We start from the raw sequence: 25,390 nt of genomic DNA, 5'->3' as shown, positions 1-25,390 counted from the left end.
CCCAGGGTGTGCCAAGCCCATACTCACCAGATGTGAGCCCCTGGGGTATGAAGTGAGTTCTGGGTACATCAAAAAAACCCCTACTACAAACTTTTGCATGCACTGTTTTTTGCAGACTTAGTTACAAAGGAGTTTCGTTACAAGAGGATTCATTAACTGAGGTATTACTGTATATGCTTAAGCACTTATTGTCTTCACCATATCTTCCTACCCATCCATCCATCCATTTGCATGTGATAACTCAAATCGCAGTGGATGGATTTTCATGAAATTTTATATTTGGGCCTTTCATTTACATGCATCTTTTTCATCTACTGACAGAAGATCTGTCAAGCCAACCCAAATATAATTAAAAATTGGACACAGAAATTTTGCAATTATTATTTATTTATTATTTTTTTAAAACTGATCACATAGGCTATCCATATATTGTATATCGTAGCTGAAGAACAGGATGGATTTTCATGAAATTTTATATCGTGTTCTTTTAGAAAGATTTGCTGAATCGTCCTCAATTTCATCAAAATTGGATAAACAGAAATCAGGCAATTATTAATTCATTTTTTTCCGTACATATTACGCAGGCTTACACACATATTCCTTATGCTATAGTATAATATATTCCTGTGTAATATATTCCTTACATATTACACACATATTCCTTACGCTATAGACAAAGCACTAAATATTATGTTTGTTGCTTGCACTGCTTGGAGGAATGAATGGGCAATATGGCAGATGCACAGAAATGTTCTCGGTTCGTGCATTAAAGATGCTCTTTGAACAGCTCATTATTTTGTGTTTAGTTTATTAAATATATATTTAATCAATTATAGCTATTTTCTTATCATGTTAATCACAGCAGAAATGTGAAATATGTTATATTCCAATTGTTATTAAAATCCAGTAAAATGCATCATGAAATTGTAGTTGCCACATATGATTATTTGAGGCAGTTACTATTTGTTTAATTTATTATATCAGAAGTGGGAACTGGGTAAAATTTATGCAATTTAATTAACCTGCATTCAAGAAAAGAAATATTGCTCAACCCTTTCAGGAGTAGTACATGCATCTTTTTCATCTATTGGTTCTCCAAAGTATTTATATATATATATACAGGGTGATTCACTACCAGTGCGACAAATTTGCGGGAGGTGTAGGGGGCACAAAGACGAATCGGAATGACATAGCATTGCAGGGTCCGAAATGCCTTCATCATGCGGTAGAGGACGTTGAACGGGAGATCGCATGAACAGCGATCCTGCTGGAAGTCAGCATTTGCGAACCGTTTCTGTTGAAGAAACCAAGTAGCAAAAGTCCTCCGGAGTAGATAATCCGCAGGCTCCAATGATTGGACGCGTTGCAGATGGTATGAACTCATTTGGTTTGTTGACAGTATCCTCTATACAGTGGATTGGGAAATACCCAATCGTTGGCCTATCACTCGAGTACTTGTACTCGGATTGCCTTCTGCAAGACGTAGGACATTCTCCTCATTGTCTGGCATCCTCGTCGTTCGCTCTCGATTCATGGTACCTCTCGTGAAACAACCAGTCTCACATAACCTTCTGTGCACATGTGCGAAAATTGTATGATGAGGAGCACGCCTGTGCAGGAAACGTTCCTGGTACAAGCGCAGAGCGGCGCGCCCGTTACAGTCCGCAGCTCCATACATGAGGTGCACGTCGGCGTTTGAATACTCGTCCATCCTACTGCCTCGGGAACCGGTTTGCAAATGCTGACTTCCAGCGGGATCGCTGTTCACACGACCTCCCGTTCAACATCCTCTACCGCATGACGAAGGCATTTCGGACCCTGCAATGCTATTTGATTCCGATTCGTCTTTGTGCCCCCTACACTTTCTGCAAGTTTGTCACACTGGTAGTGAATCACCCTGTATATGCATTTTCAAGTTCATTTCAAATAATGTCTATTTATTTATGAATTATCTTTTAATCATCCAGAAAGTACTGCATTCTCTTATCTTTCAAGTAATAGTAGATGGCATCAGAGGAGGGGGAGATTGTACCTACTAGTTTAATTCAGGCGTACAAAAGAAAAATTCTCTGGAATTCATACCAAGGATATATAAATAGAGAATATTACTGCGGAATAATAAAATAAAAACACATGAATTTCTTTTTACCCTTTACAATTATTTTTTAAAATTCTGATTTAATTTTTGACAATAATTTTACTTTAATGTTGGCCAATCAAGTCAAATTAAGAAATGATTAATATTTAAGAGCATTTATACATGAAGTTTTCATTTTTACAAATTTTAAAAATTACACAAAGAAACTCACACCGCAGTGAAAAATTGACTGACATAGAATGTAGAAAACTGACTCCTGTGACCCCCCACATGTTCAGCAAATTCACTCATTAAGGAGCTAAACAAACAATGATTCAGATGATGGAGTAAAGTATAAATTCAAAGCATACCTCTTCATCTAACTTTGGCTTTATTCTGTCTTCCCATTCACCGACACGTTTGGAAATTTCAGTTGTCTTTCGATACTGAGCTGCATTGATCAAATAACTTTCCACATGTTTTTTCACTTCTTCATCATAACTAGTACATACTAGAAAATCATTTTCATCTGAAAACCAAAGGTATGACAGCAATGAGTTTATGACATAACATGACCTTTTAAACAAGACTTATTTGAATAATTTTCATTGTTTGTGCAGTAAAATAATATTACAAGCATTGAAAAAATTACATATTAAATTCATATAATAGCAGTTTACTTTTGTAACTTGTAAGTTTCATAATTTTGGTTACATGTTTTTTTTATCTTCCAACATTAGAATCTCATGTGACTGTATGAATATTTCAAATAAAAAAACTTCTCCTAAATAAAATAATTGATAATTTCTGATATCATGGTAATTTTAGGTTTATTTTATCAGGGACCTTTTTGTTCTTGATAACATTAGTCTAAAAAGGGCAGTGCCCCTTTAAAACTGCCCTCTGTCTTCTGACACAAAACTATCCCTTTATCTAGAGCAATAATTTGCCCCAAGTGTTACACTCCTACAATTTGTACAGCAGTCCCCACCCCACCACCACCACAAGGAACAATATCAAAAGGCTCACCAAAATCCAATTACAGCAACCCTCGTATAACACGGTAGTTAGGTTCCTATTCAGAACTGGCCAAGATTTTTTGGTGCACCCTCTCCAACTTCCTATTAAGTTTATGCATATATTTTTACTATTAACTGAAAAATACTCACATTTTTTTATTTCAAAAAAGAAAATGTACGAGAAGGAAAGAATCAAGTATATTATTTAGGAAATAATTAAATTAACCACATCTTGCTCACATTTATTGAATCGGAATGCAAAACAGACTTCATCACAACTTGAGATTTACATCAAATCAGTTGATTTGCAGGACATTTTGTGCCCCCTAAATTTTGGCGCCCTGTGCTGCTGCATCGCTCAATCATTCCTATTCACACATGAGGAAGTTTCTAGAGAAGTGGAGGCCAGAAGCTTACCAAACTCTAGCAGGGAGCTAAATGATTTGTAATAATTGAGAGAGCAAAGTGGAGGAGAAATTGTTGAAATTGAACATAAGCAAGACACTTAGGGTGGATGGGATCTATCCAGTTATATTAAAGGAGGCAGCAAAGGAAGTAAGCAAAACCTCAGTCATAATTATGAAAGCTTCCTTGAACTCAGGGGAAGTCCCCATGGACTGGAGGTGCAAATGTATCCCCAATTCAAAGGGAGATCAAAGGGTAACTGCACCCTTTGATCTCCCTTTACATCTTCTAATTTGATGTAATTTGATCTCCTAATTACAGACCTGTTAGTTTAACTTCTGTTCCAGGGAAAATCATGGAGTCACTGGTTAAAGAAGCAATGGAGGATCATCTAAACAAGACAGCAGTTATAGTTCAGACACAGCATGGGTTTGTTAAGAGAAAGTCTTGTATGACAAATTTGATTGGATACTATGATGTGGTCACAAAGGAACTGGATGCAAAAAATAATTTTTGCATCCAGTTCCTTTGAAATTATTATTTTAGGAAAGCTTTTGATACTGTTGCACATGGAAGATTACTGTACAAATTGGAGCAGTATGGCATTAAAGGCAGGTTGCTACAATGGATGAAAGGATGGTTGAGTGGGAGAAGACAGAGAGTGGTAATCAATGGACATGGCTCTTCGTGGATAATTTTGTTATTGGTGGAGTCCCCCAGGGTTCAGTGTAAGGCCCATTATTGTTTTCTGTATTTATCAATGATATTGATGAAGGTATAACAGGGTTGTTAATGACAGTAATGATAGTACACTATTGCAATAGTATCTGGAAAAGTTGAGCAGATGGGCTGAGATGTGGCAACTGAAGTTTCACATTGACAAATGTAAAGTACTGCATATAGGTAGCAGTAACCGTAGAGTAATGTGCCAAATGGGTATTACTACACTCAGGGTAGTGGAGAATGAAAAGGACCTGGTGGTAATTGTGCAGTCAGATATAAAGTTTTCTGAGCAGTGAAGACAGGCTGCAAATAAACAGGCTGCTTGTCAATGATATACAGGAATTTTGTTAGGAGCTGCTGGAATGAGTACAGAGAAGGGCAATAAGGTTGGTGAGTGGAACAAAGGGTTGCTGTTACCAAGAAAGGCTTAAGTTTTGCAAATTGTAGCGTCTGGAGACTAGGCACCTTCGAGGGGATCTAAATGAGGTGTATAAGGCCTTGAATGGTTTGAGCAAGCTCGATGCTGATAATGCTAATGGGATTCTTCCTCTTGCTCAGAGGGGACATAAATTCAATTTGAGGAAAGAAATTTGCCTTTAGCCAGCAGACAGCTGATAGTTGGAACAAACTTCCATCTGTTGTAGTGGAAGTCATCAACTTAAATAAGTTCAAGGCAGAACTAGACAAACTAATGCCAATGCCATAAAATCTTGTGTAGTGCGGAACCATGTTATATGGGACTAAGAAACCAGTACAAAAAGGGGGGGCTATGTTCCAAAATATAAGAAAAAAACACTATTTTTTTATAACTATCGGAAACTTAATTATTATAAAATAGTAATAATTGAACAAATATCTTACAATCTGTGATACATATATGTCAGATAATGTACATTCATTTAATTTTCTTCCTCTTCATTGCTGCTAAGCACAATCAAGCAAAAAAATTTTCACCTTCTGAATTTTCTTCTGCAGCATCTAGATTTTGTCTATCTTCTCTCTTTAAAAAAAAAAAAAATCAGCAACCTGGGTTTATTTGCTTTTGCTTGATAGATCTTTATGGTGTGTAAATTTCATGATGTGGAGCTAAGCATTTTTGAAGCTCTCTTTTGAACTTTGAGCTTTCAACCGAAGGATCTGCATTCAAAAAATAAGATTCTAATTGCTCAGGTAAGTTTATGACTTCCCATATGGTTTTTAGTGTAAAATTTGTAACTTTAGAATTTTCATCCGGGCTATCATCCTCTGAATTGATTTGGTTTACCTTCAATACCACATCTACCAAATCAGCTTCACTAGCCTCTTTCTATCAGTAATTCTTAAATATAATATCAGAGACGTGGTGTCACACAGATATAAGGGATGCAGAACTGCAATTTGGAGAGTACAACGTCTACAGAAAGGATAGACAGGATAGGAAGGGGGGAGGGGTTATGCTATTAGTTAAGAAACACATAAAAACCAAGGAAGTGAAGCCAGTCGACATCGCTGGACAGTGCAGTGTTGAGTCAGTTTGGTGTGACATAAGCATTGGGAGATCAAAATTGAGAGTAGGAGTGTGCTATAGGCCTAATGACTCTGATGAGTATAATAAGGAACTGTACAGGGAAATAGAGTGGGCCAGTAAATCAGTCTTATAATGGGAGATTTTAATTTCCCAGATATTGACTGGAATTTGGGGGCTGGTTACTCACACACTAGCAGGGCTTTTGTGGATTTATTGGATGATTGTTTTCTAAATCAGCATGTTCGGGAGGCAACTAGAGGGAGTAATACTCTTGATTTGATTATCAGCAGTGATTCTTCATGCATTAAGAATCTGCAGATAAATGAACCACTGGGTGGCAGTGATCACAGTGTGCTGAAGTGGGATTTACTCAAAGAGGTAACTACCATTAGGGGTAAAGGGAAGGGTCATTGCTTCCGTAAAGGCGACTACGATGGACTGAGACAGTATTTAAATTCTATACAGTGGGACCAACTGATGATGTTACCATCAGCAAATTCAAAATGGGAAGCATTCAAAGAACTTATCTTGGAAGCTACTAGGCTTTACATACCAACTAAGAAATATTCTTCAAGGTTTAGGCCAAAATGGATGTCAGATGAACTAATGAGGCATATGGCAGAGAAGAAAAATGCATGGGATACTTAAAAATTAACACATGACCCAGAAGCCTATGATAGATACAAGTTGATATGCAACCAAGTTACAAAGGAGGTTAGGCAGGCGAAGACAGATTACGAGAAATCCTTGGCAAGGGATGCAAAGAAAAACAGCAAAGAGTTCTTTACTTATGTAAACTCTAGAAGGAAGGGGATGAATCAGATTGGTCCACTTGATATTGATGGGTCAACTGTTGATGATCCTGCTCAGGTAGCTAACAAACTAAATGAATATTTTGCATCGACATTCACACATGAGGAGTTATTCAGCGTGGGGAATGCCAGAGGTGTATTCAAGTCTAGCAGTAAGCTACAGAATCTTGAAATAACTGGGAGTAAAGTGGAGGAGAAACTGTTGAAGATAAACACAAGAAAGGCACCAGGGGTAGATGGGATCTATCCAGTTATATTAAAGGAGGCAGCAAAGGAAGTAAGCAAACCCTTAGCCATAATTATGAGAGTTTCCTTGGACTCAGGGGAGGTACCCATAGACTGGAAATGTGCATATGTTACCCCAATTCACAAAGGAGGATCAAAGGCTGACACAAGTAATTATAGACCTGTGAGCTTAACTTCTGTTCCAGGAAAATTAATGGAGGCACTGGTTAAAGAAGCACTGCAGGATCATTTAGACAAGACTTCAGTTATAGCTCATACACAGCATGGTTTTGTTAAGGGGAAGTCTTGCCTGACCAACTTGATTGGATACTATGATGCAGTCACAAAAGAACTGGATGCAGGGAATAACTTTGATATTATATACTTGGATCTTAGAAAGGCTTTTGATACTGTTGCACATGGAAGACTGCTACACAAATTGGAGCAGTGTGACATTGGAGGCAAATTGCTGCTATGGATAAAGGGGTGGTTGAGGGGGAGAAGACAGAGAGTGGTAATCAATGGACACTGCTCATTGTGGACTAATGTTATTAGTGGAGTCCCTCAGGGCTCAGTGTTGGGTCCATTATTGTTTTCTGTATTTATAAATGATATTGATGATGGTATATCAAGCTTAATGTCCAAGTTTGCAGACGATACAAAGGTTGGCAGGGTTGTCAAGGACACTACTGACACTATGCTGCTGCAACAGGATCTGGAAAGGTTGAGCAGATGGGCTGAGAGGTGGCAAATGAAGTTTAACATTGACAAATGTAAAGTACTACACATGGGAAACAGCAACCCCAGAGCAACGTATCAACTCTGTGGTACTACACTGACAGTGGTAGAGAATGAAAGGGACTTGGGGGTGGTTGTGCAGGCAGATATGAAGTTCTCTGAGCAGTGCAGACGGGCTGCAAGAGTAGCTCATGGAGTATTGTCAATGATATACAGGAATTTTTCCAGCAGGGATAAGGAGGTAATTATTCCATTGTATAAGGCAATGGTCAGGCCACACCTAGAGTACTGTATACAGGTCTGGAGGCCTCATTTCAAGAAGGATGTAGAGATGCTGGAACGAGTACAGAGAAGGGCAACAAGATTAGTGAATGGAACAAAGGGGTGCTCTTATGAAGAAAGGCTTAAGTTTTGCAAATTAGTGTCTGGAGACTAGGCACCAGCGAGGTGATCTGATAGAGGTGTATAAAGCCTTGAATGGTTTAAGCATGCTCAATGCTGATGGGATTCTTCCTCTAGCTCAGAAAAATCACCTGAGAGGGCATAAATTCAAATTGAGGAAAGACAGATGTAGGATAGATGTGCGGAAATTTGCCTTTAGCCAGCGGGTGGTTGGTTGGTGGAACAGACTTCCATCCCTTGTGGTGGAGGTTGAATGCCTAAATAAGTTTAAGGCTCAGCTGGACAGGTATTTTGAACGAACAGAGGGGGGAAGTGGGTTTTTTTTTTTTTTTTTGGCTGATGCTGCATAAGCTTGCTTTCTTCCATCAAATGCCTCTACTAATGCTAATGCTAAATGCTAATCTTCAGTAGTCATATCATCAAAACCATCCTCTCCTACTGACTTAGCAAGTTCTACCATATTTCCTGAATGAGCTGACTCTGGCCATACATTTTTCCAACATGCATTTAATGTTGATGGTTTTAACTTCTGTGAGTGATAAAGCTATGATTCTGATACCACATTGAAAAATGTTTCCATGCGTCCATCACTTCAATAGATTTGGAATCAATTTTTTTTTCAAAATCCATCGTAACAATTTTCTGATGTAATGAGTTTTAAAGGTAGATATAATACCTTGATCTAATGGCTGAATTAAAGAAGTTGAATTAGGTGGTAGGAACGTTACTTCAACGTTTGGATGGCCTGCACTTTATCCAATAGTAATAAAACTCTTAAATCTAGATTTTTATATTTTTAAATAGTTTTCCACAGCTGACACAAAACAATTTAGAAACCTTTATTTCTTTAAATAAATCAGCAATTATACAAGCTTCTTTATTTGCTTTCCAATATACAGCCACTACCTGACTAACATAAGGGATGGTTCCCGCAGAACTCTAAGTAAGTCAATTTTTACGTGTCGGAATTTCCCCTAAATGCTTATGCAGCACTCCTAGCTATGCACGCTAAATTTTATTGAAGCAAAAAAGAAATGTTTGACGAACATGTAAATAGAATTATTCATCCAATTTTTTTATCTCATGCGCAGGAAAAATTACAAACATTTCAAATTTATAATATTACAGAGGAGAGAGGAGACAGGCATAATGTCAACAAGTTTTACTTCGAGCATCGTTACTAGAATTAACTCTCCAGCTGATAAGCATGCTGCTATGGAAGTTGAGGGCTGTGGAGGTTTAGAAGGGGTTTTTTCTAACACATCACAAAATTTCTCTGCAGCTGCAGAATCAGCACTGACCACTTCACTGCATACTTTCATGTTTTGGAAACCGGCGCGATTCTTGAACCTATTAAACCACCTGTTGCTTGCCATGAACTTGGCTTGGAGTTTGCCGTACCTATCCTTAATATATTCATTAAAACTTCTTGCTTTTGCTTAAATGGCTATTGGACTCAAGGTGTGCTTGCTTCTGAATCTGATTTTGCATCCATATTATTAATAGCTTTTCCATCTTCGATATAGCTCCTAAACTGTTTTATGATCACTGTTGATCTTAAATGCATTGATCCTTAACATGTTCTTTTATACATGCACTGTCCCTTAAAATAGTATAGTAGTGGCACAGAAGAAGAATGCATAGGATGCATATAAAGTATCAGGCGACACAGAAGTATATGGCAGGTATAAAATAGTCTCTAATCAAGTGACAAAGTTCAAGAATAGGCATGCGAAGGCAGATTATGAGAAATCTTTGGAAAAGGATGCACAGAAAAACAGTAAGGAGTTCTTTACTTATGTAAACTCTAGAAGGAAAGGGATGAATCAGATTGGATTGACTATTGATGATCATGCACAGGTAGCTGATAAATTGAATTAGTATTTTGCATCTACATTCACACATGAGGAGTTATTCAATGAGGGGAGTGCCAGATGTTTATCAAACGCTAACAGGGAGCTAAGTGATTTTGTATAACTGAGAGCAAAGTGGAGGAGAAATTGTTGAAGTTAAACATAAGGAAGGCAACTGGGGTGGATGAGATCTATCTAGTTATATTAAAGGAGGCAGCAAAGGAAGTAAGCAAACCCTTAGCCATAATTATGAGAGCTTCCTTGGACTCAGGGGAGGTTCCCATGGACTGGAGGTGTGCAAATGTATCATCAATCCACAATGGAGGCTCAAAAGATGACACAAATAACTACAGACCTGTTAGTTTAACTTGTGTTTTGGGGAAAATAATGGAATCACTGGTTAAAGAAGCATTGCAGGATCATCTAGATCCTGCAGTAATAGTTAAGACACAGCAAGGGTTTGTCAAAGGGAGGTCTTGTCTGACCAATTTGATTGGTTACTATGATGTGGTCACAAAGGAACTGAATGCCAAAAATAATTCTGATATCATATACTTGGATTTCAGGAAAACTTTTGATACTGTTGCACATGGAAGGCTGCTGTACAAATTGGAGATGCATGGCATCAAGGGTAAGCTGCTACAATGGATAAAGGGATGGTTGAGTGGGAGACAACAGAGAGTGGTAATCAATGGACACTGCTCTTCGTGGACAAATGTTATTAGTGGAGTTCCCCAGGGCCCATTGTTGTTTTGCATATTTATCAATGATATTGATGAAGGTATATCAGGTTTAATGTCCAAGTTTGCAGATGATACAAAGGTTGGCAGGGTTGTTAACGACAGTAAAGACAGTATGCTACTCCAACTGGATCTAGATAAATTGGGAAAATGGGCTGAGAAGTGGCAACTGTAGTTTAACATTGACAAATGCATAGTAGTGCCTATGTACGGGTAGCAGTAACTGAAGAGAAACATACCACCTGGATGGTACTACAATCAGGGAAGTGGAAAGTGAAAAAGACCTGGGGGTAATTGTGCAGTCAAATATGAAGTTCGCTGAGCAGTGCAGATGGGCTGCCAGAGCAGGTCATGGAGTCTTGTCAATGATATATAGGAATGTTGCTAGCAGAAACAGGGAGGTGATAACCCCGTTATACAAGGCAATGGTGAGGCCACACCTAGAGTACTGTGTACAGGTCTGGAGGCATCATTTTAGGAAGGATGTAGAGTTGCTAGAACGAGTACAAAGAAGGGCAATAAGATTGGTGAGGAGAACAAAGGGGTGCTCTTACCAAGAAAGGCTTAAGTCCTGCAAACTGCAGTGCCTGGAGAGTAGGCACCTGCGAGGTAATCTGATTGAGGTGTATAAGGCCTTGAATGGGTTGAGCAAGCTGAATGCTGATGGGATTCTTCGTCTTGCTCAGACTAAGAACCTGAGGGGGCACAGTTTCAAATTGAGGAAAGATAGTTGTAGAATAGATGTGCAGAAATTTGCCTTTAGCCAGCAGGTAGTTGATTGGTGGAACAGGCTTCCATCTTTTGTTGTGGATTAATAAATTTAAGGCTGAGCTGGACAGGCATTTGGTACGAATGGATGGGAGGTTTTTTTTTTTTTTTTTTTTGGCTGATGCTGCATAAGCTTGCTTTCTTGCATCGTATGCCTCTACTAATGCTAATACTACTCATTTATAATAGATTGCACTAACAGAAAAGCTCAATAAACCGGAAAATGCAAATTGTTTTTATTGTTTTATGGTAGTGACCTCCAGAAATGTGTTTTATAAAAATATCACCATGCCATTCAAAAATTGATTCTTATAACGGAACATATGATAATGTATGAAAGTGTAGTGCAAGTTCAGTTATAAAAATGACCTTTTAGAGAGATAAATAGCTTAGTTATATAGCGAATATTTAAACTTCCAAGGTCTTGGAACGAATTACCAAAAAAAAAAAAAAAAAAAGTGTTGTTGGGTTCACATTACGATATTTTGCACAATACCTCCATTTATTCCTATGGAATAAAAAAAAAAAGTTTCCATGATTTTTTTAAGTTTGCACCGGCCAGCAAAAACTTATATAAAGTCGAATTTCCATAAGTTGGGGAGTGCCTGTACTTGTAACGCATTTTTTTCACCCCTTTCACTGGACGAAGATCGGAGAATTTGTAAACTAGCATAGGTTTTATCATATAATCGCCTGATGCGTTACTGCACATAAGTAACGTTACATGATCTTTTGATGCCTTAAAACCTAGTGCAGTTTTCTCTTTTTTTGAAATAAACATTCTGTTGGGCATTTTTTTTTCACCAAAGACCTTTCTCATTGGCATTGAAAACTTGATGTGGTGTGTATCTGTGCTCTTCAATAATTGTTTAAAATTCCTCTGCATACGTCTTGTCAGCTTTTTTATCAACCGATGCACTTTCTCCATGAATTCTTATGTTATGCAATGAGAGGCAGTTTTTAAATCACTCAAACTGACCTTTACTGGCAACAAACTCCGGGTTAACAGAAGATTCTCCATTTTCTTTTAAATGGTTATAAATTTTTAGTACCTTTTTTGTTTAATTACATTGCTGTCTAATGGGATCCATTTTTTACTGTTATCGTCAATCCAAATACTGTGTGCTTTTTCCATTTTTTCAATTACTGGCGCTCGGGGACGAGCTGTCATATTTGCGGAAATGAAAGATCCTACAGCAATAGTAGTTCTAATTTTTTGTTCATTTACTTTATGGTCTGGATTGTTGTTTCATTTAAATTTAAACTTTTTGCAACATATGATACCTTCTCTTTTTTAAGACGATCCAAAATTTGTATCTTTGATTCTAGGAAATAAAGTTTCTTCTGAGAGGTGCTTTTTCACTTTTGTAGGGGCAGAATTTAGGGCTGGAATTTAATTCACAACAAAGAAATTATTCCAGTAAGGTTGTTAAGAACAAAGTTTAGTAATACATACATGGAAAAATTTATAAATGATCAAATAAAAATAACCTTACTAAAATCTTAGAAGTCATGAACTGCATGCTTCAGAGTCACAATTTTTTATAGTCTCAAACAACCTCAACAGCACAGAACCTAACATGGGGATTTTCCAACAAAATAAAATATGGGGATTTCACAATAATTTTTTGCTTGACTACTAACGAGTCAACAGCAGGGATTCACAAAAAAGAATGGAAATGTTGAAAAATTACATCCAACATAATACCAGGGTTCCACCCACACAAAAGCTCAAAAATGCTGTGTTATGCGAGGATTGCTGCAATTTATCAATCATGTTAGTGAAACTGTGTTGTAGAGGTACAGTGTTATATGGGAGTTGCCTTATATGATGTTAAAAATATTTATTGCATCCTTTTTTTGCAACTGCTACCAAGGATAGAAATTTTGTCAATTGAGCCTCCTACAGAACATTATGAAATAGACAGTTTTTTTCATGGAATTGTACATGCTTTCAAGTTCAGAAGAAGATGCCTAATGTTGTACACTGTAAAATTATCTTTCAATTCTGGCACTGAGGGCAAGCTGCTTTTCATTTGACAATTTTTTTAAAATTATTATTATTCTGAAAGGTCATCACCAGGATACAGAGTGGAATCACTGATTACTGCAACAATTGAAAATGGTCCATTTTTTAAAGCCATCAACTATGTCTTTGTTCCCTATTCATGCAATTTAACTAAACTGCTGTTTTTTTGTCCTTCCACAACCCCATTTTTTTGCTATATCAACATTGGGAGGGAAACATATTTCTGAACAATACACCTTCACAATCAGCACAACTCAGAGAAAGATGAAAAGAAATGTTTAGTACATATGACATCATCATCATTACTAAGAAATTCTACATTTACTTCTGCATTTCTTTCTACGCATGGCACACTTATTTGTTTGCAACTGGCTGATTACACTGCATTTATTGCTGCTTTAAATTGAGAAACCACAAATATGTATAGCACATGAAAGAAATGTGCTATCTTTTTAAGTTTTTACAATTACACGGAAAACCAAGAATATAATTCGTCTGAAATTTTGTCATATTTCTTTGGCATATTTCTCTTTAAGACATTGTCTGAAAGAAATTCTTTGCACCACATCAGCAATATAAAATGATTGCACATTAAGACAACACCAATTCATTTCTATTTTGCAACGCAAACTAGCACACCTGATAAGTCAATTTGTTAAAAAAAATATGCAAATATTTGCTAAATTTAAAAAAAAAATTCCATTTTAAGGTAGTTTTATTATTTTTTTTTCAAAAAAAGAAAAAGACAGATAAAAACTAAGTTTCTACAAAAACATGGAGATCACCAATTATATTATGAAGATCAGATGGAGAAGGCTCAAACCGAGTAAAAAGGATGATTCTCCACTGAAAATCAAGAGGGTTATAAAATGATTGCACATTAAGACAACACCAATTCATTTCTATTTTGCAACGCAGACTAGCACACCTGATAAGTCAATTTGTTAAAAAAAATATGCAAATATTTGCTCAATTTAAAAAAAAATTCCATTTTAAGATAGTTTTATTATTTTTTTTTTCAAAAAAAAAGAAAAGACAGATAAAAACTAAGTTTCTACAAAAAAGATGGAGATCACCAATTATATTATGACGATCAGATGGAGAAGGTTAAAAACCAATAAAAAGGATGATTCTCCACTGAAAATCAAGAGGGTTGACAGCTGTGTGTCACGAGTATTTAAAATTTAATACTCAGTCTAAATGCTTTAATTTATACTGTGATTTTAGTGTTTTGCACCAACCTTGCGTAGAAGTAGAAATAAAAACACCAGGGAAACTAAACTCTTTTGATAACTGTATTTATAATAAATCAAAATACCCGCATCTACAATAAATTTAACTTTATAATAAACTCTACATATAAATTATTAAAATCTGCTACATTACAATCAATAAAATGCATAAAACATAGATTAAAACGATAAAAACCCGTAGCTTTCAAAGGCTCAGCCTTCTTCTTCAGCGGTAAATCTTGCTATGCAGTACAACTTTAAATATCAGCAGGCTAACGGTACTCCTCACGTGTTTCCATTCTCGTGTGCTTCGTTCTCTCGCGTTGTGGAACTGGAAGTGGCTCGAGTGGAAGCCACACGGAATCGTTCATCCCTTTTGAGGATAGTGGTCTCAAAGATGGGATGAATCCGCGTACCTCTATCCCTATTTATGTTAATGGTAGAACAAATCCGCAAACTCTCGAGCCACTTACGGTCCCAGAACTTATGCGCCCGATCGGTGATGATAGCATCGTCTGGAGAGATCTGGTGTTGTTTCTCCCAAAAATGCTCGGCCACGGCGGACTTGCCATATTCCGCATTTCTTATTGCCTTAGTGTGTTCCCCCAGACGATCTTTAAGACGGCGTTTCGTTTCCCCTACATAACACTCCCCACAATCCGGGCATCTAATGCTATATACGACCCCACTAGTGTTCTCTTTTTCAATGGGGTCTTTAACCTGAGACACGATAGTGCGCAGCCTCCGTCCTGGAAGCTGCACACACCGCGTCTGGTACTTTCTTAGTATTCTAGCTATATGATCAGTCAAACCCGGATAGTAGGGAATGTATGCAGTGGCTATCGGTGTAAATGGCTCGCCTCTCCTCTGATTTCCTTTAACATATTTCTCTATAATCCTCCGGGGGTAACCACATTTTGCAAGATCCGTCGCGACCCGTTCATACTCTAATTTTCTATCATCGGAGGCACTGCAATGTGATTTTGCTCTCTCAACTAAAGCTCTTACCACACTGTTCCTATGATGGTTGGATTGGGCTGAGCTGTAATGCGAATACTGCCCTTTACACATGGACTTCCTATATACCCTAGTCCTCAGCTGTCGACCTTCTCTACAGACCAACACATCTAGGAACGGCAAAACTCCTCCTTCTTCCACCTCCGATGTAAATTGTATGAATGGGGAGAAGCCATTTAAGCTGTTCAACACTTGATCCTCACTCCCCTTTCGAATGATTGAAAACGTATCATCCACATACCTTTTCCAGGGGCGCATAGGGAGAACACTAGCACTAAAAATTCTGGCCTCGAGCTCCTCCATAGCTAAATTAGCTATAATTGCGCTGATGGGGGAGCCCATGGCTGCACCATTAACCTGTTTATACATAGTATTACCAAACACCATAGTGGTACTTGAGAGGCATAACTCTATTCCTTTCTCAATATCCTCTAGCTTTAGCTGTGTTCTAGTACTTAGGGTGGTGTCCCTCTGTAATGCCAAGCGTGCACACCACACCCCATGATCAATCGGAATACATGTAAATAGCGATTTCACGTCGAAAGAAATCATGATCTCATTTTCTTCTATGGGTTGTCTTCTAATAAACTGCACAAAGTCTTTACTATCTTTAATACTGTATTCTGAAAGTCCCACTAGTGGGGATAATAATTTGGCTAAGAAACCAGAAAGTGCATAGGTTGGACTGCCTATAAATGAGACTATGGGTCTAAGCGGCACATCTACTTTGTGAATTTTAGGCAAGCCATAAAATCTTGGCATTTGGCTCATGATCTCATTTTCTTCTATGGGTTGTCTTCTAATAAACTGCACAAAGTCTTTACTATCTTTAATACTGTATTCTGAAAGTCCCACTAGTGGGGATAATAATTTGGCTAAGAAACCAGAAAGTGCATAGGTTGGACTGCCTATAAATGAGACTATGGGTCTAAGCGGCACATCTACTTTGTGAATTTTAGGCAAGCCATAAAATCTTGGCATTTGGCTCATGATCTCATTTTCTTCTATGGGTTGTCTTCTAATAAACTGCACAAAGTCTTTACTATCTTTAATACTGTATTCTGAAAGTCCCACTAGTGGGGATAATAATTTGGCTAAGAAACTAGAAAGTGCATAGGTTGGACTGCCTATAAATGAGACTATGGGTCTAAGCGGCACATCTACTTTGTGAATTTTAGGCAAGCCATAAAATCATGGCATTTGGCTCATGATCTCATTTTCTTCTATGGGTTGTCTTCTAATAAACTGCACAAAGTCTTTACTATCTTTACTACTTTACTACACAGCTAAAGCTAGAGGATATTGAGAAAGGAATAGAGTTATGCCTCTCAAGTACCACTATGGTGTTTGGTAATACTATGTATAAACAGGTTAATGGTGCAGCCATGGGCTCCCCCATCAGCGCAATTATAGCTAATTTAGCTATGGAGGAGCTCGAGGCCAGAATTTTTAGTGCTAGTGTTCTCCCTATGCGCCCCTGGAAAAGGTATGTGGATGATACGTTTTCAATCATTCGAAAGGGGAGTGAGGATCAAGTGTTGAACAGCTTAAATGGCTTCTCCCCATTCATACAATTTACATCGGAGGTGGAAGAAGGAGGAGTTTTGCCGTTCCTAGATGTGTTGGTCTGTAGAGAAGGTCGACAGCTGAGGACTAGGGTATATAGGAAGTCCATGTGTAAAGGGCAGTATTCGCATTACAGCTCAGCCCAATCCAACCATCATAGGAACAGTGTGGTAAGAGCTTTAGTTGAGAGAGCAAAATCACATTGCAGTGCCTCCGATGATAGAAAATTAGAGTATGAACGGGTCGCGACGGATCTTGCAAAATGTGGTTACCCCCGGAGGATTATAGAGAAATATGTTAAAGGAAATCAGAGGAGAGGCGAGCCATTTACACCGATAGCCACTGCATACATTCCCTACTATCCGGGTTTGACTGATCATATAGCTAGAATACTAAGAAAGTACCAGACGCGGTGTGTGCAGCTTCCAGGACGGAGGCTGCGCACTATCGTGTCTCAGGTTAAAGACCCCATTGAAAAAGAGAACACTAGTGGGGTCGTATATAGCATTAGATGCCCGGATTGTGGGGAGTGTTATGTAGGGGAAACGAAACGCCGTCTTAAAGATCGTCTGGGGGAACACACTAAGGCAATAAGAAATGCGGAATATGGCAAGTCCGCCGTGGCCGAGCATTTTTGGGAGAAACAACACCAGATCTCTCCAGACGATGCTATCATCACCGATCGGGCGCATAAGTTCTGGGACCGTAAGTGGCTCGAGAGTTTGCGGATTTGTTCTACCATTAACATAAATAGGGATAGAGGTACGCGGATTCATCCCATCTTTGAGACCACTATCCTCAAAAGGGATGAACGATTCCGTGTGGCTTCCACTCGAGCCACTTCCAGTTCCACAACGCGAGAGAACGAAGCACACGAGAATGGAAACACGTGAGGAGTACCGTTAGCCTGCTGATATTTAAAGTTGTACTGCATAGCAAGATTTACCGCTGAAGAAGAAGGCTGAGCCTTTGAAAGCTACGGGTTTTTATCGTTTTAATCTATGTTTTATGCATTTTATTGATTGTAATGTAGCAGATTTTAATAATTTATATGTAGAGTTTATTATAAAGTTAAATTTATTGTAGATGCGGGTATTTTGATTTATTATAAATACAGTTATCAAAAGAGTTTAGTTTCCCTGGTGTTTTTATTTCTACTTCTACGCAAGGTTGGTGCAAAACACTAAAATCACAGTATGGATATACCCAACCTCAGAGGCCTGTTTGAAGAATTGCTTTAATTTAGTTTGACATTTTGGTTGAAGTTTTTTTTTTTTTTTTGGCAAGTACAGACACCTTTCTATTTCTTCAAGTTAATGGAAGAACATCAATACAGAACAAATGGAACCCTGCTTTAATATAATATATGTACTTTAGTAGTTTTGTGTTGTCTGTGTACTTGTACATAGGCAACCCAAAACTACTAATGTGGCCTTTGGCCATATGTTGTAAATAGGCTAAGTTTGACTTAACTTTTATTATTAGATTAAATGTGTTTGACATTAAGATCTATTAACCTGCACATTCCCTAATATAAAACAACAACGTGTGTGAGGGTTTCTGTTCACCCCCAGGGGCTCACATCTCGTGAGTATGGGCTTGGCAGACCCAGGGTCCCGAGCTGGATATCTTCATTCTTCACTTTCTTGGTGATTCCTTTCTACCTCTCTCTCTCTCTCTCTCTCTCTCTCTCTCTCTCTCTCTCTCTCTCTCTCTCTCTCTCAGGATAAATCGGGAATTTTTTTTTGGCTGGTGGAGCATAAGCCTCAGGCTTCCTTGCATCATATGGCTAATAATAATAATAATGAGCCTTCTACAGTCTCTTGGAGAAGATGGGAAAGAAGGGAATGGACTACCCAAAGAAGACGATTGAGGAGTGCGTTTTGAGGCAACATATGGAGCAGTGAAGAAAGACATAATGGCCTAGACCCCTGGATAGAACTAGAACACAAGAAAACCAATGACATACAAGAGATGAGAGAGTGGGAGATTCAGGAAGAGGAAGTAAAACAGACGATCAAGAATTCTCACAACGGGCAAACTCCAGGAATAGATAACATCCACAACTACTGGTACAAGAAGCTCACTTGCACACACACAAGCACCCTGGCAGAGGAGTTCACGTGAATGATAAGGCACCCAGAAACAATCCCGAAGTTTCTCACTCAAGGAATCACATATCTGAAGCCTAAAGACGAAGATACAAGAAACCGGGCAAAATACAGGCCAATCACCTGCCCCCCAACAATGTACAAGATCCTGACCAGCTGCACAACCAGGAAGATATCAGACCACTTGGAGAGCCAGAACATAATGGCCAAACAGCAGAATGGATGCAAGCAGCTGAGCAAAGGATGCAAGGAGCAATTAACCATAGATGCTGTGGTTATAGAGCAAGCCTACAAGAGCTGCAACATGTACACAGCCTACATCGATTACTGCAAAGCCCTCGACTCCGTGCCTCATAGCTGGATAATAGAAGCAATGAACATCTACAAAGTCAATCCGATAGTGAAACTTCCTAGGAGAAACAATGGCGAATTGAAGTACCACCATTAAGGCCAAGAACATCACAACCAGACCAATCCCCATCAGGAGAGGAATCTTTCAGGGAGATACCTTGAGCTCACTATGGTTCTGTTTAGCGCTTAACCCACTATCCATCATACTCAACAGCAGCAAATACAGATATAACCTCAAAGAAGCTGTACACCCTCACCTACCTGATGTACATGGATGACATCAAGCTCTATGCGGGAACCAAGAAGCAACTCTAGCAACTACTCTGGATCACCAAAGAATTCAGCAATGATATTAGGACGGAATTTAGTCTAGACAAAAGCAAGACCCACCGATTGCACCAGGGAAAATTAGTCAACCAAAATTACCAGCTGCAGACTAATAAAGAGATCAAAACCATGGCAGAGGGAGAGGCCTACAAATACTTCGGGATGATGTAGGCACAGCAGGTGCAGCACAAGGAAATTAAAATTAAGGCCTGCCCGAATGAAAAATACAATCAGAGACTGAAGTCTGCTGAGAGCAAAGCTGAGCAGAGAGAACACAGTTAAAGCCATAAACACCTATGTAGTCCCACTGCTAACATACTCCTTTGGAGTCATAGATTGGACTAACACCCAGCTGGAGGATATCATGAGAAAGAGAAGAACAATGATGACCAAGAGCCACCAACACCACCTGAAGTCAACTGCGGAGAGACTAACAATTGCTCAGAAACGAGCCCGATAGACCTCATCGAACAACAGAAAAAAACAGCGATTGCTAACCTCAAGGATTACTTCCAGAAACATAATCTTAGTGAGGAGTACCCTCCCAGCCAGGAGGCTTGATTTGATTTGATTTTGGTAGTTGTTGGCGCATCAGCTTCTGTGGCCATATTGCACCTCCCAAGGTTTTTGCAGTACTTTGATCCAAGCCCGAGGCGGGAATCGAACCCGCGACCTTTGGGTTGCCGGGCAGGTACTTTACCCACTTGGCTAGCCCGGTCGGCAGCCAGGAGGCACAAACAAAGCTAGAAAGATGGGCACAGAAGACACTCCATGGCAGACACTACAATGATCTTCATCAAAACCATGTAGATAAAATTGCTTCGAATGCATGGCTCACGAGCGAGATATTCTTCCCCGAGACTGAAGGATTCATGCTTGCCATCCAAGATTAGGTAATCAACACCAGAAACTAAACTATAGAAAAATGCATGAGACACTTTATTCAGTGTCTGATGACATATGTCGACGATGCCACCTGGCCTCAGAAACGATCAAACACATCACTGCGGGATGCAAGGTAATTACCCAGACTGAGTACACTCATAGACGTGACCAGGTAGCCAGAGCTATACATCAGAAGCTACCAAGGAAATACTAGTTGATTGAAGAAAGTGTACTGTACTAGAAGTACGAAGCTCAGGCAGTACTAGAGACCCGAGCCCAGAAGCTGTACTGGGACTGTGGCATAATAACGGATAAGACAATCCCAAACAACAGATGGGACATAACCTTTGTGGACAAGAAGGAAAAGGCTACCTATCTGATTGACATAGCGGTACCCAACACTGGCAACCTGCAGAAAACTCATGGGGAAAAAATCAGGAAGTACACGAACCTAAGACAAGAGATCAAAGAGATGTGGAATATGCAACGTTACGACCATCCCAGTCATTGTGTCAACCACAGGTATGGTGCCAAAGACTCTACATAACAGCCTAGCAGCAATAGGTCTCCCAGCAAACACCTACAAGGAACTCCATAAAGTCACAATCCTGAACACCTGTAGAATACTCAGAGAGTTCCACGACCCACAGCAACACCAGACATAACAACAACCACCCTGCATACCTGGTAGCAATACCCGTCACAAGGTGGAACCCCCAAACAGGGAGAAATAATATAATACTAATAATAACAATTTAAATTCCCATAGCACATTTGTTTTCTTGAATATGCTATTAAGAGTTTAAATACTGGGAATTGAATCAATCCTCATTTGGACTCTAAATAAAAAAAATATTGTTTTCATATTACTAATAGCTTTTTTTAAAAATATAATTTGAAAAGCAATTTCAGTGATTTTTACTCCTCAACTTTGAAAGCAAATATCATATAAAAACAAGTATCTATCATTCAATTTTTTTCCCCGTTAGTAAGGGTTAATATAACTTTTGAGAATAGACAAATCATCAAATGAAACATTATGGGAATATTAGAGAAATGGTATCATTCAGATATAAGGGATGCAGAATTTGATTATGGGGAGCACAATATAGGCAGAAAGAACAGAGTGCAGAGTGTGTTTAGTGTCAAATGGCACCAGAGGTTTCCCCCATCGCGTAGTATACATTGTAGGTGTGAAACAGAACACTGTCAATGTGAGAGGTTTAAAGATGTTTGGATCTTGTATATATGTAGTGTTGTTCCTCTGGTCATTTGACCACTGGGCCTCTAATGGGACCCAACGTTGCCCACACTCAACCCCGTGGAGGCAGACAGGTACACCAGAATTAACAGTTATTTACTCTGGCAGTTCCTACCACCTAATTTCCTGAGATTTCAGTGGCTAAGACCTATTAAAAAAAAAAAAAATGCTATAGATAGGGGTCAGCTGAAAGGAGTACTAGTTATGTGATTTGATATTATTAAGTTTTTTGGTGTAGGGCTCAAGTAATTTAACAATGATTCAAAGGCTAATAGTTGCAAGTTAGGGGGGGGACTGAAGACTGGGGAGGAAAAGACAGAGATATGGGGTCCATAGAGAAGATGACCCCCAAATCAGTGGAGCAGGCCCCACCAGAGGGGAAAGAGGGGTGGCGAGGGGGACCAGGGTAATCTTCCCCTCCCATCCGGGGAGTGAAGGCAAAGGACCACACAAGGGGGCATGGCTAGGAAGGCTTAATGGCAGCAACTGAGCTGTGCTGGTGGTTGTGTCACACCTGGGACAGCATTCCACAGCATGCCAGCTAGGAACAGCCAACAGCATGGACTTGGGGTCCATAAGGTTCCCCTGGCCATCCATCCATCCATCTGGTGGAAAGACTGGAATAGAATATGCAATTTATATCATTTGCTCACACACATTACCCCCACTTTATATTTTATAGTTTCTTTTCCCCCCTACATTTCAAGCCCACATTTTATAGTTTTTACATTTTACAACTTTTTAGTTAAACAAGTTAAACATTAGTTAAACAAGCATTGAAATAATTCAATGCTTGTTTAACTAATGCTTTAAAGACAAAGCGACAATTTAAACAAGCAAATAATTTAAAGAAAGCTCACACAATTTAAATGACATACAAATAATCAAATTTAGGAGAATATTTATCTACATATCTAATTGAACAAAAAACATACATTTATATAACAATTATACTAATACAAAAATTTTTTTTTTTTTTTTTTTAAACAAACTTCCTGTCATACTAAAAATTCTGCCTTCAACATTTTTACATTCAACACACTATTTCTCGCATTTATTCACTCATCCAGGGCACACGTTTTCACCCTTATATTCACTCAGACTCCACAGTCTGAGTGAATTTTACTCAATTCGCTAATTTTACTCAATTTCTACATTTACTCTTTCAGCACTTACCCCTTCTCACATATTCAGCCCCAATCATAAATTATCATTCACTCACCCTTCCTTGCATTTCCTTTCATACTCTCACCTTTACCTTCACTCCAGTTCTCATTCATTCAATCCTCATTCATACTAACATACTTCAGAAACCTGCAGCTTACTAGTGTTTTCCAGCTGACAAGTAACCCTGGCTGCATGTCTATACCAGTCTCTTTAAAGTCCTTTCCGTAAGTGTTGTAATGTTTGGGAACTCAGTCTCTGTTTTGGTTGGACGTATGCTATGGTGAGGACAGTACTAGCCTGCCTTTATTCTCATCAGTCACATTTGGTTATTTTCCTACCTCTATGGTCTCCGGCAATGAGCCAAAGGAATCCCAAGAGGCAGGATGTCAAATCTGGTGAAGTCCGGTAATTTCTGAGTCAATTCAGGTATGTTCAGTCATATAGAGATTTTGTCATTCACTGGGCATGGGGAGGGAAATGGGCTGGTTTATATATGTTTGGTCTATTGATTTGATACAGGGACTGGCTGAAGAGCCTATCTCTGCAAGTTTTGGCAAATTTCAAAAATGTTTTGAGTATACTTGGTGAAGGCTTTGTAAAAGGCCTCCTCCGTGATGAATTGGTGTTCTTGGCCCTAGGAAGGGGTTCAATTTCTGTGATTAACTGTCTACGCTGATTTTCATAGACTACATAGTCATATAGAACATGTGCCCAACCCTCACTTTCGCTACAGGTACAGTGATGGTCATTAGACAGTCCCAAAGAGTGCAATTTAGCTTTAAGGGAGCCAAGACCTGTCAATAGAAATTTGGTATAAGGTCCTGGAGCATACCACTTCGGTGGATTTGGGCTAACCACAGCCACCTGTGGAAAAAACATTTTGGTAGTAGCATCTTTGGTCTCCTGCTCCCATTCAATTTGCCATATCTGATGTAGTTGTGTGGCAATTTGTTGTTTCTCTGCCTTGATGTCATTGGCAAGGTTTATGGTTATGCCTAGGAAACCAAAGACTACTGCACAATGGGGATTTCTTTTTTAAGTCTATAATATAGCCCTTTTTTGCAAATCCAAGGTGCAATGGTAGGGTACCGGCCAAAACTTGCAGGCCAGGATACTAACTGTACAGCATGCTCTAGTTATTGTTAATAAGATTGTTCTTTGAATGCTATTTAATTTTGCTCTGTTTCTAACTACGGCTGTGCAATGGAACCTTATGCCAGCACCATAGGATGATTTTACCTGTTGGATGAAACAGGTAAAAACACTTCTCTGTAAATGAGTGCCAGGGTTCCGAACTTGAGACCCCAATCGGCTCGGCTGATTCTGGCAATCATTCCGGCATAGTTTTGAACATTTTTGGCCAAGTATGACAGGTGTGGATAGAATGTTAATTTGGAGTCTAGAATTATGCCTAAGTATTTTAATCCTTGGACCAAGTGAATTGAGGTATCAACCTATTTTTATCACTGGTGGTCGTCTTATATTTAGATTTCCTTTCACTAGGATACATTTAGTTTTTTTTGCCGAAATTTTGAGCATGTGGGTTAGTGCCCATTCCTGCAGTTGTTTGAGTGCCATGTTTGCTCTTTCTTCCACCACCCTTCTGACCATTTATCAATAAATCAAGGTTAACTTCTGTTCCAGGGAAAATAATGGAGTCACTGGGTAAAGAAATGAGGCAGGACCATCTAGAAAGGAGTGCAAAGTTATATTTCAAGTCAGAGTTTATATTCTTTAATGGGAGATCTTGTCTGATCAATCTGAATGGATACTATGATGCAGTTTTTTTGTCACTGCATCATAGTATCCATCATCCAATTCTGATATCCATTATCTGCATCATAGTATCCATCACATCATCCAATTCTGATATCATATGCTGTACTTAGATGGATTTCAGCAATGTTTTTGATACTTTTGCATGTAAAAGACTACTGCACAAATTGGGGCAGAGTTTTATTAAGGGCAAGTTACTGCTATGGATAAAAGGATGGTTGAGTGGGAGAACACAGAGAGTGATTATTGATGCTCTTCATGGACTAATGTTATTGATCGGTTCCACAGAGCTCAGTGCTGGGCCCATTGCTTTTTTCTGTATTTATTAATGATATTAATGAAGGTATATTGAGTGTAATGTCTAAGTTGGCAGATGATACAAAAGTTGGCAGGGGTGGT

The 25,390-nt window shown here is 38.8% G+C and overlaps 1 protein-coding gene across 1 annotated transcript in view; it reads right to left on the bottom strand.

Annotated features, from left to right (window-relative positions):
• LOC150077294 (condensin-2 complex subunit H2-like) overlaps positions 1 to 25,390 on the bottom strand; it is a 482,911-nt gene that overhangs the window by 51,924 nt on the left and 405,597 nt on the right. The window contains exon 13 of the mRNA XM_090385846.1: positions 2,449 to 2,606. Coding sequence (XP_090241972.1) covers positions 2,449 to 2,606 — 158 coding nt within the window. The remainder of the gene's footprint in view (positions 1 to 2,448; positions 2,607 to 25,390) is intronic.

The sequence above is a fragment of the Mastigoproctus giganteus genome, chromosome 12, assembly GCF_048544385.1.
Source record: "Mastigoproctus giganteus isolate SK-2022 chromosome 12, ASM4854438v1, whole genome shotgun sequence".
Classification (NCBI taxonomy): Eukaryota; Metazoa; Arthropoda; class Arachnida; order Uropygi; family Thelyphonidae; genus Mastigoproctus; species Mastigoproctus giganteus.
The sequence above is the reverse complement of the archived record's forward strand: the minus strand, read 5'-3'. Positions and strand labels throughout refer to the sequence as shown.